Source organism: Anopheles stephensi, chromosome X, assembly GCF_013141755.1.
Source record: "Anopheles stephensi strain Indian chromosome X, UCI_ANSTEP_V1.0, whole genome shotgun sequence".
Taxonomy (NCBI): Eukaryota; Metazoa; Arthropoda; class Insecta; order Diptera; family Culicidae; genus Anopheles; species Anopheles stephensi.
The window spans coordinates 16,841,595-16,861,256 of NC_050201.1; the positions used below are offsets into that span (position 1 = coordinate 16,841,595).

At 42.5% G+C, this 19,662-nt stretch overlaps 1 protein-coding gene and 1 pseudogene across 1 annotated transcript; both read left to right on the forward strand.

Moving 5' to 3' along the window:
• The first annotated feature begins 304 nt into the window (after window positions 1-304).
• On the forward strand, window positions 305-2,898 carry LOC118511706. The gene is made up of 3 exons (XM_036055128.1): window positions 305-1,114; window positions 1,186-1,379; window positions 1,453-2,898. Coding segments are annotated over exons 1-3 (1,356 nt in total). The 5' UTR covers window positions 305-1,112; the 3' UTR covers window positions 2,613-2,898.
• Window positions 2,899-4,226: 1,328 nt separating this feature from the next.
• Window positions 4,227-19,377, forward strand: LOC118503524 (annotated as a pseudogene).
• The last annotated feature ends 285 nt before the right edge of the window (window positions 19,378-19,662 follow it).

The window sequence follows — 19,662 nt, forward strand, 5'->3', positions numbered from 1 at the left end:
GCCAATATAAATGGTCAGGATAGAGGGAGGGGGATTTATTCGAATAATAAGTAATATTTCATTCGACTTTATTCAACCATTTTTTACCACACTGGAAGCACACTGTGAAGCTTTTGGAACGTGTACTGCGGATTGCATACATTCAGGTGTAAATCCTACAGTGCCTAACAAATTTTGTCAGGGGGGGGGGAGCTTCTCAAGTCTATTAAGCAACAATGCACAATGTATTTGTCACACGATTTTTGACCACACAAAAACACACTGTGAAACAAAAATTACGGCTCACAGTGCACAAAAAAGATTAGAGCGGGGCCTTAAACCTGGCAGATAGCGGACAAGCATTGCAATTTCGTGCATCGTTCGTGATTCTATCAATTCAGAGGTCCAAATGCTTCAGCCAGCCCTGCCAGTAAGTCGTTGAGACATGCTATGCAAATAACCTAACGCATAGACGTATCAATATCGGACAGCGACGATATTTGCTAATTGGGGAAATGTCAAATGTCACATTAGCAAAACGATGAACAATAAACTATCTCTTCAAGAACAGAAAAAACGTGTTTCCCCCGTGATTCATTCTGTGTGCATGAATTATTCAACATGTCTAACAGTGAAAAGAAGCGGAAGTCTGATTCTGCTGCTCTAAGGGCTTACAAGAACGTGATGAAAGCGCTGCGGAGAAATCATCACTCGGGTGGAGAAACGCCAACGCCTTATGCTTCGCAGAGAACACGACCGTACGTCCGATTTGTAGATAGTGATAAGGAAGAGGAAAAGGACGATTGGCTGATCGATGATAGGAAAGCGATAAAGCGAAAAAAAGCCGTGTTTCTTCACTACATGGAAGTGGATTCGGAAGAAGTAAATCCTGTTCTTCTTTAACGAATGCACCAGAGGAACAGAGAAAGCTAATCCTAGAGCCATATCAACCGCCGACGACATCAACGATTACATCAATCTGCACGACACCTGTAGTACCTGCACCAGTGCTGCATGAAATAAAGGTGATCCTCGATACGGGTGAAACATATACGGTACATTACGACCAGAAGCTGATTTCAACGACACAGACGGTTGAATGGTTACGGAATGCGGTTGCTTTCCAGTATATTATGTGAGTGGCTGCGTAGTTGTGTATAGTAGAACGATCAAAACATTATAACTTCTTTTGTTATTTCTATGCAGGAAACACGGCAAAGATCCCTCAATCAAACTATACCTGTCGGATGGATGTGACACATGGGCGGATTCCGATACACTCCAGAAGCTGCTAAAACATAACTCTCCCAATGGCATCATAGTGCGAGGCAAAGTCTGCGGTAGGAATCACATTAATTTGGAACAGTTTTATGACGAGTACTGTCAGGCACACAACCTTGGTAGGTTTGTTGCGCGAGTCTTCTCCCACAAGATTACAAATATTGTTTACTTTTTTCAATTGTTTGTTTGTAGAAACTGATGTCGGTTTAAGAACACAGCTCTTACTGATGGATCGAGCTGCCAGCATCGTTCTCATGCCCGACTTTGCCTATAACATTCCAACGAGGCCCATTCCACCGCAACACATACTCTACATGGTTATTTTTGTAAGCTTCTTTCAGCAGGACTGGCTGAAGCATTTGGACCTTTCAATGAATAGAATCACGGACGATGATATTGCAACGCTTGTCCTTTATCTGCCAGCTTGTCGACAACTTCGTATCCTTCGCTTGAATGGGAATTGTCTCACAAAAAAAGCGGTTAAGATGCTTTGCTTTGGATGTACCGACTCGGTTGATGCGATCGGCGCAGCAGCAAACCCAAATGCTCTTGGAGGAGGGCTATTGACCGAGCTGGATCTAAGCCACAACTTACTGTCCGACGATGCTTTAGTTCCGCTTGCTCGGTTGTGCAGAAATTTATCAAAATTACAAGTTTTGTGTATTAGTTCAACAGATATAACACACTTACCCAAGAACATGGACATCAAAAGATTACAGACCTTAGATGTTTCAGAAAATCCGCTAACAGAACAATTCGTGCAGTATCTTTTGAAGCTGCTTGGCGAAGGTTTCCTGCGTGAAGCACACCTTAAATCGCTTCCTGTCTATTGTAACACCCTTAAGCCGATACTTTGGAAAACACTTTCCCACAATCGAATCGATGTTTTGCGAATGCTCAATCTGGCCAACTGTCGGCTGTCGGATGATGAGCTAGAATCTTCAGTTTTACCTGTCATCGCGCGAAATTGTCCTTCGTTGACGCATTTGGATGTGTCGTTAAATACCGGGCTTACAAAAAGCTCTTTTCTGGCCGTGTTGAGGAGCTGTGCTGGGGCAGTGTTTAAATTACAGGAAATACGCTTCGAGCATGATGTCCAGTTGTGGGTAGATATGGAAAAGTACGCATCAACCGATGAGTTGCTGAAGTTAATCGAATACAGTCCTAGTGCGTGGTATCCCCGGCAAATAGACGCCATTCTGCCAGCTTACGGATATAGTGCAGAACGGTACGAAAAACTGCTGGCAGTGATAACCCATTTTTGGTCCGCGCTATGGCCATTGAGACAATCGAATACGAGACGGCTCGCTGATAGTTTACAGGTATCGCTTGGTGTTAATTCAACCAGCTGATTTGCTGGTCAGTGATCATTCGTTCGTGTAAATGAAACATTAGCTTTAGAGCTTTCACTTTGTTGTACTTCACTTTGGCGTGGGAATAAAGATAAATCTCAAACTTATAACGTAACATCATCTACGTTACACTTCTTTCCATATTGGTATCACACAACGCGTGTCCGTCACGCTCGGCCGCCTGACATCAAGTGTGCGCCCCTTCCTGCGCTCGGTAGCGATCGTGCCGTGAGGTTCGTCAAACCTGACGAGTTACTGAACGATACAGGATGGCTCATAATAAACGCGAGGAATAAACGAACAAACATAGACAATACCTCTTTAAAACAGCATATCTGTACAAAATGATGAAATTTTTTGAACATGTTCTTTCCAATTGAAATTCGTCCAAATACTTCCGAGTGTTTGATTGCCACTCTCTACTCTTATGTAGTTTCTTCTATTTCTTCTTAGCTTAGTAGCCCTTCTAGGTCATGGTCATGACTGGAATCTAATGGCGTACTAGACTTATTCATACCACGGAAGAGGATAACCTGTCCTCACTACAAGGAAACGGTTCGGATGCGAATAGAACCTCGGTCGTACCGTTTGAAGACCGGCGCCACTATAGTCTCTACCGCTGGTCGCCCTTAGTGTCTATATCGCATTAATAAGCTTTTTCAATCTTTGTTAGCGATGACACCAAGCCACAATCATACCTGCCCTAGTAATCGTCGAAACCATTCCCAAAAGAATAATTCGAGACGTTTGTTGTTTGAGTCCTAGATTTATACTGAATTTATTAACAAAATGATTTTGATTATAGCAATACGGCCAGGCCGTTCTTTATGAATAAAAAAAAAAGATCTTGCTAATATTCTAACTATGTATGTGTTTGTGTAGTAATATGGAGGAAATACGGTCGCCATGTAACGTGAAGGAAAATGGTCGCCATGTAGTACGCGGGATCGGTCGACGGGGCTTTGCGCATATGCGATTTGAGTCGCGCCGTACGTAAGACGAGAGCGACGAACAGCAACTTGCTGAGCGAACCAATTCTTCCCTTTATCGACTGTCCAGGCAATCGTGAAGATTCTAGATGAGAATCTTCCTTACTGGATTGTTGGAGACATCGAGGCCTTACCTTTGGTAGGGGGACACTCGAAGCTCATCGGCGTTGAATCGGCCAGACGACTCTCGATATTCACAGGGAACATCCCTTACTGGCACGTTGGAGCCTTTGAGGCCTTACCTTGGGTAGGGGGACTCTCAAAGCTTTTGAGGGGAATTGGACGTCAGATTTTGAGTTGCGTCAAGTCTCAGCCCAGAACCAACTCTCTCGTTGGCTGGGGAAGACAGCTTTATTTATACCAAAAATTTCTTAGTTTATGGTTAGTTCATTCGCCTTAAATAAGGTTAAAACTCTTTACGTTATTGAGTAACTTCTTGGTTGACGGCAAGAGCATAGCGCTTTGTTGTAAACAAAAGAATTAAGTTACTTATAGAATTTTCCTTAGGGTGGTTTCGTTTTGAGTCGTTTCCGTTTCTTTATTCATTAACCTGCTGATATGAAATTATCATTCATTGATTTGCTTGTTTCGGGGCGAAAGCTGCGCTTGCATAAAATGTGTCGCTATGGGTGAGTTGGTCGCGGTGCGATCGATTGCTGCGCTTGCATAAAATGAGTCGCTATGATTATGTCTGTTTGGATCAATTTGTCTGCGATGATTCGGGGTGGATAAAGTTTTACGCTTAGTTCCTGACCGTTGTCTGCACCGTGCGATGTTTTGTGCATTGGTTGGTTTGGTTTCGTATTGCCTTGCGCAACTCGCTAGCCGAGTGCGCTAGTCGGTTTTTAATGTTCTTATTGAAAGGGGTGTTTGGTCAAATTTGCTGAATATGCTGTTCTTGGTGGGGTATAGGGTGCTTGAGTTTAAATAATTGTGGCGTAAGGTTCTGGTGTGATTGATCGTTCCTACATACGTGTTTATAAAATGTATGTTTTCATGAGGTGTTTTTGAGATGTATAGCAGGGATGCTACAAAATGAAATGGAGTGTTTTGAAAAGATAAAATTGTAATTATCCTTTTCAGATATGTTAATACATCCAGATCATTCTAAACCGTATATATTGACAACGGACGCATTCGATTTTGCTATAGGTGCTGTGCTTTCTCAGGGAGAAATAGGAAAAGACCGACCAATTGCGTCGCGTACTTTGACAAAATCAGAAGAGAAGCATTCTGTATCCGAAAAAGAGATGCTAGCAATTTTTTGGGCATTGAAAACATTTAGAAACTATTTATATGGTTCTAAATTCATCATATACACAGATCACCAACCATTAACCTTTGCCTTATCTCCAAACACGAACGCAAAGCTTAAGAACATGCTTACCTTGAAGAAAATGATTATCAAATCATGTATAAACCTGGAAAATCTAATGTAGTAGCGGATGCATTAAGTAGGAATGTCAATGTCCTTACAAGTACACAACATTATGCTTCTGATAGTGGCGATATGTTCATCATATCCACTGAAGCACCATTCAATGTATTCCGACACCAAGTAATAATTCATCAAGGCAATAATAATGTAGAAATAGAACATCCTTTCCCTAACTTCGAACGCAAAATAATTCATATACAAGATATTAATGAAGACTCTCTTTTACAGATACTAAAGCAGCATTTCAACTTTTCAAAAGTGAACGGATTATTAACAGATGAGTTTATCACGGCTTAAATTCAAGATGCATACAAAAAATACTTTGGAAGACAAAAATTGTTAAAAATCCGTATAACACAAAAAAAAACTAACCAATGTACCAGATGAAACCGAGCAATGGGATATCATTTTGAGAGAACACCATCGCGCTCATCGTGGATTGGAAGAAAATAAATCGCAAATTTTAAGAAAATTTTACTTTAAATTTAATTTAAATTTAAATTATACTTATTTAATTTAAATAAAAAGTTAAAGGTATTTACAAAAAATTGCCAAGTATGCCACCAAAGTAGATATGATAGAAATCCTATTCGTTTTCCAATTCCAGCAACTCAAATTCCTTCTGAACCGTTTGAAATAGTACATTTGGATATAATGTTTATTGCAAATCTTACTTTCCTTACATATATTGATAAATTTTCTAAATTTGCACAAGCCCGTCTCGTAAAATCTCGAGCTGCGCTTGAGGTGGTACCAGCAGTAAAGAAACTTATCTCTACATATAAATTTCCAAAATTGATAGTTAAGGGCAATGAGAAAACTTTTAAAATAGGTTCATTAGTCAACTTCTTCAATGAGAATTCAATTAAAACATACCTAGTAGCAACAGGGCGAAGTGAAATGAACGGAACCGTGGAACGTTTCCATTCTACATTATAAGAAATCTATAGAGTCACTAAAGCAGAAAATTACAACAAGACTCCTACTGAATTAATTCACATTTCCCTTACAAAATATAACAATACCATTCATTCTTGTACCATATATAGCCCATACGAGATTATAATTCCCAGCAGTAACAGTTCAGAGATTGTATCAAATGTGTATAAAAACCAAATAATAAAACAAGAAAGCAATCTAAAATATCATTAAAAGAATTTAAGAGCTAAGCCAATAAATATTATAAACAATGCTTTTAAAAAAACACGATTGAGATCAAAAACAGCTCCGCGGTACAAGGAAATTAGAATAGATAAAGTTGATAGAAGCACTATAACCACTACTGATGAAAGACGTGTTCATAAAAATGATATAAAGATTCGCCAAAACTAATATCTTTTAATTACTACAATTTCAGATTAATGATACTGCTAGTCCTCGGACTAGGCCCCGGCAGAACTATAACGATAAAGAAAATTGGAGATGTCCCGTTATTCACTTACAACACAGGAGAGTTGTTGTTATTTATTTATTTATTTTCGATTATGACGGCTTGACGCCGTATGGTCAGTACCGCATGTGCTGACGAAGTACAAAATTCAATGACACAAAAAATTACCAAGGCATTTCCTCCCTGTTATTTCGCCTTATCCCGGGCGTGCTCGGTTGTAGATGTGTGGAGGTTGTGGTGAGTTTGTCCAGTTCTTTTGTTGGTCCGGGTCTATTGCTGTGTAGAGTGTGTTGGTGGTTGAGATGTGTACACACGGGACTCCATCCTTCCGTGTAACGGATCTGGACTGAAACAAAACAGAAGGAAAACAACAATTGTGACAGCACAAACATTTGCCTGTGAACAGTGGACCTCAATCTGCCCAGCAGTGATAGCCCGAGCTCGATCAAGCCAGCACCAAATTCAGAAGCTATCGGCGAGTTCCATCCCGTAACAGCAGGGTCTCTGCTAATTACGAGGTTGAACCCGCCGACCACCTCCGAACCCAACGCCAGCAAGGCCGCACTCGCTCCATCAAGGCTAGACAGAGATGAAGGACACTGTTACAGAAAATTCTGCCTCTCTTCTTACGACAGTGACGTCTTTGACCCCGGATGCTGTTGCTTCGTCAGCGGATCACCCGTGGCACTACAACAAAAAAAAAAAACTTAACACTTAAGACAAAGACAACACAACGAATAACAAAAAAGGAGTGGCGGATGTGGATTGGAAGGATAATAGGGATGCGGAATCAAAGGATGAGACCGTTGTCTCTGGCGAATCGAAAGATGAGCCTCATGTATGCGAGGTCTCTAGTCGCCAACATTTCCCTTATTTCTATACCCGGTCGTCTGCCGATGCTCTCGACTGCGCTTAACAAGGAGGGTCTTGCAGTTTCAAACTCCACGCAGGACCACAGAAGGTGATCCACATCGTGAAATCCGTCACCACAGCCACACACCTTCGTCTGAGCCAGAGTTATACGCTGCAGATGAGCGTTCAACGCGAAATGATTCGACATAAGTCGAGACATCATGCGTATGAACGCCCGGTCTACAGAGAGCCAACCGAACCAAGGCCGCAGGGACACTTGCGGAGAGATCGAGAAAAGGAATCGCCCGAGATCGTCCGCCTCCCACATGCTCTGCCAGCGAGACAGGAAATGTTGCTGTGGTAGGCGAAGAAACTCTCGGGCCGAGATCGGACGGTCGTAAAATGCGCCTTGTTGGACGCCTGTTTTGGCCAGTGAGTCTGCCTTCTCGTTGCCGGGAATTCCACAATGAGCAGGTACCCAAATTAGCGAAATCCTGAACGCCTTGTCGAACATGGAGCCAAGCAATTCTATGATTTTAATGACAAGGAAATCCTGACTCTTAACAGCCTTCGGGGACCTTAGTGCTTCAATAGCGCTAAGGCTATCTGTAAAAATGAAGTACTGATCCGAAGGTCTCGCTGCTATAATCAATAGTGCGTACAAGATTGCGGCTAGTTCTGCGGTGTAGACACTACACGGCTCCCGCAATTTGCAAAATGCTTCGGCGGACTCACTAAAAACGCCGAAGCCGGTGCCTTCCTTAGAGGATGATCCGTCAGTGTAATACTGGCTACTTTGGTCTAAATGGCCATACTTATCCCTGAAAATGCCCGGAACTACCATCGGGCGAAGATCATTCGGTATGGTCTTAATTTCCTCGTGCAACGAGGAATCTGTTGTTAAAAGGGAACTGTAGGTCTCAGGAAGGGCAGCACGGTTTAATGCCTGTGGAGCGCTAGGATGCACTTGTAGGGCAACAAAATCTTCGTAGATTTTCAAGATCTTGCTCTTAGAACCTGTCTCTAGAAGCGCTTTAAAATTTTCTTCGATCAAGGGATTTGATACTGAAGAACGGACTAGAAGGCGAAGCGACAGCATTTCAAAACGAAGTTTTAGCGGCATCACTCCGGTCATCACTTCTAGGGACATGTTGTGTGTTGATTTCATGCTCCCTAGTGCGAGTCTAAGACAACGATACTGTAGCCTCTCTAGCTTGAGGATATGCGTGTTGGATACCCAATGAAAGCATATGCTTCCATATTCCAACACGGATAGTACCGTTGTCTTATACAGTCGCAGGACGTCTGATGGATGTGCGCCCCACGAGAATCCTGTGACTGTCCTTAGAAAGTTGATTCTTTTACTGCATTTTTGCACCAGATGGGTGATGTGTGTACTCCAGTTTAGCCTTGAGTTGAACCAAACACCAAGGTATCGAAAATTGTCGGTAGTTGATATCTTTTCACCGTATAAAAAGACATCAATTTTCGGGTCAAATAGTCTTTTCTCCCTGTTTTTCGTCGTGTCGCTGAAGGGAGAAAAGACTACCATCTCAGTTTTCTTTGCAGAGAACTTGATACCAAGATTTTCAGACCACTCGGTAAGGTTGTCCAAAGTGGTTTGTAAAGCCAGTTGGATTTCGGCGGCGTCCCTGCTTGCAAAAGATATGACGCCGTCGTCTGCTAATTGTCTAATGCTGCAGTTCGGAGCTAGGCAAGAATCTATTTCACTGACATAGAAGTTATATAGCAGGGGGCTCAAGCAGGACCCTTGTGCTAGTCCATGGAAACTGGTCCGCTTTAGTTGCACATGACCATTGTTGAAACTCATAGCTTTTTCCGACAAAAGGTTGAACAGAAAGTTGTTCAACTTTGGACCCAGCCCCACATTTTCTAATTTTTGACTCAGCTTGTATGGTGATACTGAGTCAAATGCCCCCTGTATATCCAGGAAAATAGATCCCATGTTCTGCTTGCGTGCACGAGCAAGCTCTATTTCTGTTACCAGAAGGGCTAAGCAGTCATTAGTACCCCTGGCTTTACGAAAACCAAACTGGGTATTCGAGAGAAGGTTGTTTGATTCCAACCATTCTTCTAACCGAAAAAGAATCATTCTTTCAAGGAGTTTCCTCAGATACGACAGTAACGATATTGGCCGATAAGAATCGTGTCTTGATGGCGGTTTGCCAGGCTTCAAGATAGTGACAACTTTCACTTCTCTCCACTCTTGTGGAACGCTGTTGACCTCCAACATATTGTTAAAGATGCTACACAGACGTTTCCTCCCTATGTCGGGCAGATTTTGAAGCAATTTGCTACCAATCTGATCCAGACCTGGGGAGGAATTTTTGCTTGATAGGAGAGCAAGTGATAGCTCTACCATTGTGAACGGTGAGTCCATCCTAGGGTCACTACCAGGCGCATGTTGTGTAAAGCTTTGCGCAGGAACGAAATCGGGGCAAAGCTTTTAAATGCCTCACGCCTCTTGGTAAAAGCCGCTTGGCAATCCTTGTCCCACCAAGGAGTGGGAGGTTTTTTAAATGTCCTTGCTTGGTGGGAGCGCCTTGTTTGGGCCTCAAGGGCGCACTTGTTTATGAGTGAAACAAGTTTTTCGTACTCCTTGACAGGAGACAAATCTTCCAAGTCAAGTGAAAGCGAAGCGGCTATTAATTCGCCGTATCTCGTCCAGTCGATGTTCCTCGTCAAGTCACATGTAACGGGGATTCCTTCTACTGAACATCCTCCCTTGATGTAGGAAATTTCTATCGGCAAGTGGTCACTGCCAATAGGGTCCTGGATCACCTTCCAACTAAAATCCAGGGCCATTGCTGATGGACATAGAGACAGGTCCAGTGCACTCGCCCTACTTTGAGGTGTCTGCATCCTAGTTGCCTCTCCTGAGTTGAGAATGGAAAAACCAAATCTGTCGCAGAAATCTCGGATGATAGGAGTGCGAATGTCATCCTTATCGCACCCCCAGTCGATTCCATGGGAGTTAAAGTCTCCCAGGATCAAAAGCGGTCCAGGCAAGACCACTGCTAAATTTCCAAGATCCTCTTTGAACTTTTCAATTTTTTCTTTTTCATTGTTGGCTATCGGGGGGATATAAATGGAGGCAATTGTCACGTGAAGAACGCCCAGTTTTGCCTTAACTGCGACAGTTTCTATCATTTCTTGTCTAGGAGTAGGTATTCTGGTGAAAGTGTGACTCTTTCGAACACCAATCAGTACCCCCCCACCCCTAGTAACGCGATCTTCACGGATTATATTATATCCCGGGAAGGTTAATTTAATTTCATCCGATAGCCAAGTTTCACAGAGGGCAAACACATCGCAGTTGTGTTCGCCCACTAATGCTTTAAAGGAGTTTAGCTTGCCAAGCAAACTCCTACAGTTCCACTGTATGATAGTAGCCGTAGGAGCCATTAATCATCCAAACGGACCATCATACTTAAGCATGGCCATTGAGCCAGCCACTGTTTGAGCCAGGAAAGGAAGGGCCCAAGTAGCGATCATGTGCAGATGCTGCGGGAGGTTAAGGGTCATTAGGAGGGACTCAAGGATCTCGGAAAGGGACGGGGTGGGAGTTCTCGGGAAGCTCGTGGGCTCCGTCGGAAAAGCCAGGCTTTCCACCGGAGCTTCAGTCCGAGAAGATCGCTTCTTCTTGGGCTGCTGCCTGGCAATTTGGGGGGCTGGAGTTTTGGGATCAGCGTCACGTTTTGGACCGGGGGAAGAAACTTTAGCGTAGCGCTGTGGTGCCAAAGGTTTACTTTTCGTCTTTAAAACCTTCCGCTGTACCTTTTTGTAGGGCACTCTCATGATCTTTACCGATCTCAGTGGCACCTGTTCGGGTGCAGTCGGACTAGGCTCGCCATTTGCAGTTGTACCCAAAACTGCAAAAGGGTTCGATGCGTTTGCTCCCTTGAGAGCATCGCTGTATGAGCCGCGTGCCCTCTCGGCTACTGTTTTGGTCTGCTCCTTTTGCAGTTTCCGGTACACAGGGCACAATGCAACCTCATGCCACTCCTCCCGACAATGCGAACATTTTTGGGATGGGGCTTTGCACTCCTCGGTAGCGTGAGCCCCTCTGCATTTTCCGCAGCAAATCTTGCGAGTGCAGAACGGATCGGCATGTCCAATCCGGCTGCACTTCGAACAGGTGGCCACCCTTGGCACGTATGACCGGTCGATGGGTATCCGGAGGCCTTCTAAAATGAGGGCCTGCGGAAGTACCGTTCCCTCAAACGTGATCCGGAGGGAGGTGGTCGGGATATATTTTTTTTCGTTTTTCGATGAGGCATCAAGCTTAAAAAGCTTTTTTGCCTCCAGGACTTTTACCTTCGGCGTGTCTGGTGCATGAAATGCACCTAGGCCGAATTTAATCACCTCCTCCTCCGGATAATCGAAGTCTTCGATCACGCCGGTAACTTCCACCAGACTACCGGGAATATAAACCCGGTAGTGCTCCGTAAAATCTGGGTCAGCCGCAATGACGTTGGCTTGAGCCCGGTCCTTTGCGGTTACCCTGATCTTGTTTGGGCGCATCCGAAACACATCGGCAACACCCGGGTATTTTTTAAACAAAACAGCCGCGATCGTCCTTAAATCGAGCTGCTTGGTACGTGGCATAAAATAAACTAATGGCTTACCCTCCCACGACACCGGGCAAGCACGAGCTCGATGTTCAGATGGCTGATTAGTTTTTGTCAGCGGGGCACAAAAACTATTTGCCGGTGGGGCACTCGACGCCTTCGAGGAAGACGGTCTCTCTTCCAATGCCACCTTTTTAGTGGCAGGAGCGGCCTTAGGGCGACCTGGTTTACGCTTTACATTGGGCTCAATCTCCCTTTCCGAGTCAGAATTATCTGACCCCATGCCAGGACCGAAGACAACGGGAGAGGTGGGTCAGGACAAAACTTACCGTCACACACGATAGACAGCACGCGCGCAAAGGTACACACACAAACTCACACACACTGGACTGATCACGATCGATGCGACGATGCAGCGTGGATACGCTTGCTTATCGCAACGATCAACAGATACACACACTCACAACACTAAGAACACACGTTGATCGGGGCTAGGCGCCACTCGATCGATAAACACAAACTCCGAGCGAAAGCCGGAGAAAGGCGGAGACACCGATTAGTGCGATACGGGTAATCACGTTGATTACGCAATCGCACACGAGGACAATGACCACTATCTGCCGTACGCAAATGACCCGTTTGACGCTCCACAGCGAAACACGTCTTATCGCCACGGAAGCTGGAGGCAGAATGAGAGTTGTTGTTGTTGTTTTGTTTTTTTTTTACGAGGCTTTTTAGCATTCGCCTCTTCTTCAGCCATCATATAGGTTTAGATTTCGGAGTTATGTTTTTGTTATGTAAAGATTGGATTAGATTTCTGCATATAATTTAACATCTTTTAAAAATAATATAAGTTTTTTATTCTCATTGATGTTATTTGAGAGCACCACATCCAGATGTTCACTCAGTTTGTGTTTCTTTCTGTGACATCCAGGCCACAGTACTGGCATATCAATGGTGACTCCTTTTTCAAACGGTGTGTGTGGGTTAGTCGCGTATGTCCAATTCTTAATCGTGTTATAACTCTTTGATCGCATTGATTCGAAGGATCGGTCCAAGAGGCAACCGTCTGCTTGATCTTTTTGAGATGACTCAAAGGCGATATATTCCACTCGTTTTGCCAACACTGCTGTACCACTGCTTTGAGCCACACGGATGAGTCGGCCCTGGAGATGGTACCATCTATTTTGTCTAATTTGCGTCTACCTTCGTTTGCGAGACGGTCAGCTTCCTCGTTTCCCGTTATTCCCATGTGAGCTGGTATCCAACATAGTACGAGCTCTCTGTCATTTATGATGGAATCAATGGCTTGTATGTGGGGGTTACGCATGGAACCTTTCTCCAAAGCTTTCAGTACACTAGCGCTATCTGTGAAGATAACGTTAGGTCTGTCGTCAACTGTGGTTTCTTCTGCTGCTAAGTAGATGGCAATAGCTTCTGCTGAGAAGATGGTGGTGTTATCTGGAAGCTTTATACTACAGCTAGCGTTTGAGGAAGAAATACCACAGCCAGCGGAGCTATCCTCTACTGACCCATCGGTGTAAATTTTGTGATGAATTCTATATTCGCTGGCTATCAAATTATGGAAATATTGCTGCATTTCTTGTTGATTGCAACCTGTTTTAGTCATATTAAGGAGAGTCCAGTCAATAGATGGTTTCTTGTAGTACCAAGGTCTACTTGTGAGGGTCACGAGTTTGGCGACTTTTGGAATGGTGTAACCTGTCAGTTGATCAGGAACAAGCTCTGGACAGGAACAACCTGAACAAGCTCTAGCTGCTGTTTCATTAGAAGTCCTTTTTCTTCGAGTCTTAAAGCTGCATTGACTATCTTTAGTGCTATGACATATTTCAGTGGTAGCTGACCACTTTCGCACAAAACAGTGTTATTTGGACTCGTAATAAAGGCTCCAGTTATTTTTTTTAGTGCGGAATTGTAGGTTGGAGTGAGCCTACAACCAAAGTTGCTGTTTAGCATGGATATAAACTCAATTCCATATAACAGTTTTGGGACAAACCAACTGTTTAAGATCGTGAGTAGGCTATTTCTTGATGAACGTGTTTTTCCGCACCCTAATAAATGTAGAAGGTTCAATCTTCTTTTTATTGCTTTTCTGATGTGGAGGTAGTGTTGTCGGAATTTCAACCGGGTATCGATGAAAATTCCTAGAATTTTTGTACATTTTGTGTTTGGAACAGTGTTGGATTTGATTTTTAAATGTTTCAAGGGGGATTTATGTGTTTTGTTGCATATGTGTAGTATTTTTGTTTTGGTGGTGGATAAGTTTTGACCATTTTCATCACACCATTTATAGACTTTAACTAAGGCTAATTGTAATTTGTTTCTGTTTCTTTTTTGTGATGTGTCTGATGATATTAGCGTTATGTCATCGGCATATATAAACTTGAGGATGTTAGGTGGGATAGATAGGAGTACGGATTCCATACTAATAAGGAAAAGTGTGGGTGACAAGATTGCCCCCTGGGGGACTCCGTTTTCCAGAACTTTCGATTGTGATACGCAGTTCCCAATCAAGACCTGGAAAGTGCGTTCTGTTAAAAAATTCTGAATCAATTTTGAGAGCTGTCCACCAAAATTCCATTTTTTTAATTGCTCTAGGATACTCGGACGCCAAACGCGATCGAACACTTTTGACAGGTCAACCACTGCGCAGTCGATATGGTGTTGCCTGCTTCTAGCTTCAGCGATAACATTCCCAAAAGCTGCGAAGTATGATTCTGTGCCGAGACCGCCTCTGTAAGCGTGCTGTTGTGTGCTTAGTAAGCTTCTCTCTTCTAGTGCCTGTACAAGTCTTCGGTTTACCAATCTTTCTAGAACTTTACTCAAACAGGACAGTAAGGAGATGGGTCTATAATTCTCAGCATTAAAGTTTGTTGTTTCTGTTTTAGGAATGGGAATGATGTAACTAGATTTCCATTTTGTAGGGATCTCTCCTGTGTTCCAGATGTTGTTGAATATGTTTAGAAGGCAATGCATTGCTACTTCAGGAAGCTGCTTGAGAAGAGGATAACCAATGTTATCTGGCCCGGCTGAATTTCCTTTGCATTTTTGTAATGCCCAGCGTACTTCATCTAAGGAGAATGGTTTATTGTAGGATACAAAGCGTTTATTGGGGAAGGAAATAGGAGATGGTTTTTGAGGATTCTTCAGTTTTTTGAAGTAAGGAGAATATTTCGGTTGCAGAGGCATTATAGAAATGTTGTGCAAAAGTTTCCGCTACTTCGGAAGGTGAAGCGATTGGGTCTTTGTTTTTCGCAAGCGTTGGAAATATAAATTCCCTTTTCCCTGCGAGACTCTTGATCTTTCTCCATATTTCTTTACAGGACTGTGACGGGTTGATGCTTGTGACAAAGTTATCCCAGCTTTGCTTTTTTGCTATTTCTACTTCGGCTTTAGCTTTTTGATTAGCTTCTCTGTATTTCGATGCTAAATATTCGATATTGGGGTTGTCCTTGATGTTACTAGCCTTTCTGAATTTCCTCAGAGCTTTCCTTCTTGCAGCAATTGCCATCCCAACAGACTCATTCCACCAGGGAACTGATTTTTTTGAAATTTTTCCATTTGTACGTGGGATACTTGACTCCGCTGCCTTGATTACTATGTTACAGAAGGTATCAACTGATAGCAATGTTGGTACTGTTATCGCGTTGTCGACAAGAAAACGATAGCTGCACCAATCGGCTTTTTCATATTTCCATCTAGGTCGCAGCTGAGGTCGGTCAGTGGTTGACTTGTAATTTATAAGAATAGGAAAGTGATCACTTCCGTGTAAATCTTCTTCTACTGAGATTGTAAACTGTGCAGAGGAACAAGTCGATACAACACAATGATCGATAATAGATCCTGTACCATCACTAGGTGATATGCGAGTGGGACGAGTGTTGTTTAGAACAGCTAAGTTATTTAAACTAAACAAATTTTGGAGAACTTTTCCTCTGTTGTCGGTTCTCGAGTTGTTCCATGTCTTGTTGGAAGCATTCAGGTCACCCACAAGGATAATGGGGTTGGAAATTTGATGTAGTGTTTGGGACAGAAAAATGGATAATTCATTAGTTGGATGCATTTTGTTTGGAAAATATGTACTATTAACATTAATTTCGAAAGGTAGATTTATGGTCACGCCAATAAGAGTAAGTTCTGAGGAGATATTTAAGTCAGTGAAAGGGATTTCTTTTCTAATGCCTAGACAGACGCTATGTTGTAATGTAGATTTGTGATTAAATTTCCAAGTGTAATTGTTTAATGTGTTGTGATGAATATTTTTCGGGCTGTGGTTTATTTCCTGTAGAGCAATTAAAGCCGGGTTGTATTTGTTAATTAATAGTTTGAGTTCATCAATATTCTTGTTCATGCCCCTGATATTCCAGGAAAGAATGTATGGAGTAGGGTTCGTATTATTATTTGAATTCAACACAATTGTTAAACGTAAAGTCAAAATTTTATTTATGCAGAGGCCAAATCGAAGTATGGGTTAATTTTTAGTTTCTGTTCCGATTTTTCGATCGTTTTCTTCTTGGTTTACTGGTGCCAGTTTCCGTAGTATCGTCATTGAAGGTTTTCTTTGTATCATTTTCGAATAACTCTTCCGTGGAGGAGAATGAGTCTACTTTGCGTTTTTGTTTACTCATTTGTTCATCTTTGTCGCTGTCCATGAGATCTGTGTTCTTTTGTTTTTGGCTAATTGTTTGTGTGTTTGTTGTAAATGTTGTATTGTTTTCAATATCGGAGTTTTCGGTGTTTTTCGGTGTAGTGTGTGGAATATTCTGCGGCTTCAGTGTATTGATAATCATATATTTCAGATTGTCACGCTCTTTTTGCAAATTTTCGGTTGTGTGAGTGAGTTCGTTAAGTTTGTCCTGTAGCAAAGCTACTGTTTTTTTCAGTTCTATGATAATTTCGTCCTTGTCCATGTCATTTTGCGCGATCTGTAATCTTTCGTTTACTGAGTTTGTGTTACGTTGTGTTGTTGAGCAAAGCTTTGGCTTGTGCGTGAGAGATGCCGTTATCGATTTTGAGCTTGATAATCTTTTGCTCTTCCAAGTATGATGGACATGATCGGTTGAGAGATGTGTGACTGCCTAGGCAATTTGTGCATTTGGGAGGAAAAGAGCAATCTCCGTGCTCTGGCTCTCCGCAATTTGAGCTCTTGATGGGTTGTGTGCACCTGTTCTTCGTGTGTCCAATAATTATACAATTTGTGCAGATCATTTGTCTAGGATAGTAAATGCGAGTTTTTACTATCAGGCAACCTACACGCACTTCGTTTGGGACTACTACAGAGTCAATTTTTAGAAGGAGACAACTAGTTGGCTTAAGCTGTCCATTCTCTTTTCTCATGAACCGTTTGACCGAGATTACCTTTTGCTCTTTCATTTCATCTAGAATGTCATCGTCTGAAAGGCCATCAAGACTATCACTGACGATCACGCATTGCACACTGTTAAGGTATGGGTGTGATGGAATGTTCACCTCTGTACCGTTAATCAGTTTTGTGAGATTGTGGAGTTTCTCGAATTGTGCACGGCTTCTAGTTTTCAGCAAGAGTTTAGAACCTTTATCGACCGGCGTGCAAGGTTCGATATCTCCTGCATGGTTTACTAGACTTTTTTGGATTATGAAAGGGTTTTTTGGTAGAACAAACCCTACTTTTGGACTCATGACCAAAAACAGCAGTTCTCCTCGCTTACCATCTAAATCCATCCAAATTGGAGCCTGCCTGTCCCTTATATTAGGTGGAGCGTTGGGATTACTCCCCCAGGCTGGGCCTGGCCCTCCCATGTTTGTAAGGGAGGCGAGCTCTTAAGCAGTAAAGTGTAGTGTACTTACAGTCTCAATATAAAGATAAGTTAAATTTTGAAATTCTTCTTGAATCCGTCTATGCGTGCCCGTGTTAGACCATGCGGTCTTCGCCAAAGGTAGATCTGTCTCTTTCCTTTTGCCACTGTCACACTGTAGTTGTCTTTTTCACTCGTGTATTTTTATCACTGTCACTATAATTCTGATGTTGGGTCACCGAGAAGATACTTCTGATCACTTCCGAGTTACGCACTTGACTGGACAACAAAGGAGAGTGTCGTCTCCAAAACGAGTTTAAATATCATCTACATCATTTTAAATTACATCTGTTGAAAGCTAACTTAGACGGATTACAGAAAAAATTGAATTATATTGGAGCTAATCGCTTTACTTCGCTAATCTTAAACAAATTCGATGAAATTAGTTCAGCGTTACAACATATTACACCAATAGGTAGAAATAAGAGATGAGGCACATTAGGAACCGTATGGAAATACAAAGATGGAACTCCAGATGCAAATGATTTAAAATTAATTAACAATTCAATGAACGATTTAATAGCCAATAATAATGAGCAGGGGCGGTCCGGTAGCCGAGGCAATAACGGTGCCGATCTTCACACGGCAGGACCGAGGTTAAAATCTCACCAGTACGGCCTCCCCGTGCGTAGGGCTGACTACTTTACTGCGGGTAAAATGAAGTCACAGAAAGCCAGAAATGGCAGGCCGAGACTTTTTGAGGTTGTAGTGCCAAAGAAGAAGAGAATAATCAGCAGATCAGAATTAATACAGATTATATAACCAAATTAAACAGACAATATTAAAAGCTAAGGATAAGGAATCTTTATCGGTCATGAATTTACATACTACTTCGAATTATTAGTTATCAACTTTTACTTCAATCTAAACATTATACACGAAAAGATAAATCAGATAATCGAAACAATAATGTTAGCTAAGATAGGAATTCTAAATAAAAAAATTTTAAACGAGACGAGTGCGTTCCAAATGTATTGCAAGGAAAACTAGCCAGGTGCGATTTATTGAATAACACAATTGAGGAGATCGTGAAAATAGACAGACAACACCTGATAGTAAACTACCGTCGAAACTTTTCATTTGAAACAAGCTGCGGAATACCAAACAGAAATTTATCTGGAGCATTCATAATATCATTCAACGAGTGCGATGTGAAGATAGACAACGATACATTCTCAAATGAGATACAGACAATGCCAGAATCTGTTTTGCAGCTACCGCTTTATGGAATACCCAAAGAAAAGAACGACAACATCATGAACCTAAGCTTGGAGTATTTGCATGAGCTGCATCTAGAAACACGAAAAGAGTTGAAGCCATTGCAGCTAAACGCAACCAGCATTCAGTGGCCGCATTGGTCATTATTTGGAGGACTGTCTTTTACTCCTATAGTAATTGGTGTTATTCTATATATCATCGTCATCGCACTACGGAAAAGGACAAACATAGAAGTGCAAGTAAAGCAAGATAAAATAGACATGGAGGCCAAGGTCAAATAATCGGTTACAAGAACAGACTCGGCGATTCAGAAGCGTATCAATTGCTGGCCTGTTTCATCCGGAGCTTCAACACTAAGGGGGGGCGAGTTAACCGATCGTGGGAACAGCGTTATGCTGACAGTGCGTCGCGACCAGGAAGCGGACGCAATCGGATTCCGGCCCGTCTGGAGCAACGAGACACCTTGATAACGCGACAACGCAACCCAGGCGTGTGTACGTGCATTCTCTCTCTTCTCTGTTTGTAATAAATAAATTAGTCCTAAACAAAACTCGGTGTTGGTCAGTCGCAAAAGTATTAGAAAGAACCATTGGGGAATTACCCCTCATAACTCGCGTTAGACTTATTGAATCGATTAGTATTATGTTGCACTGAACCACGTACGATCTAGGTAGCGAAACTTAATGCCTCTTTCGCCTTTTTCACTGTCGCGTGTT

Excerpts from the sequence above, each read along its gene's own strand:
- LOC118511706 (XM_036055128.1), top strand. Across the intron at positions 1,380-1,452 it reads CTGTCAGGCACACAACCTTG|AAACTGATGTCGGTTTAAGA; the intron begins GTAGGTTTGTTG and ends GTTTGTTTGTAG.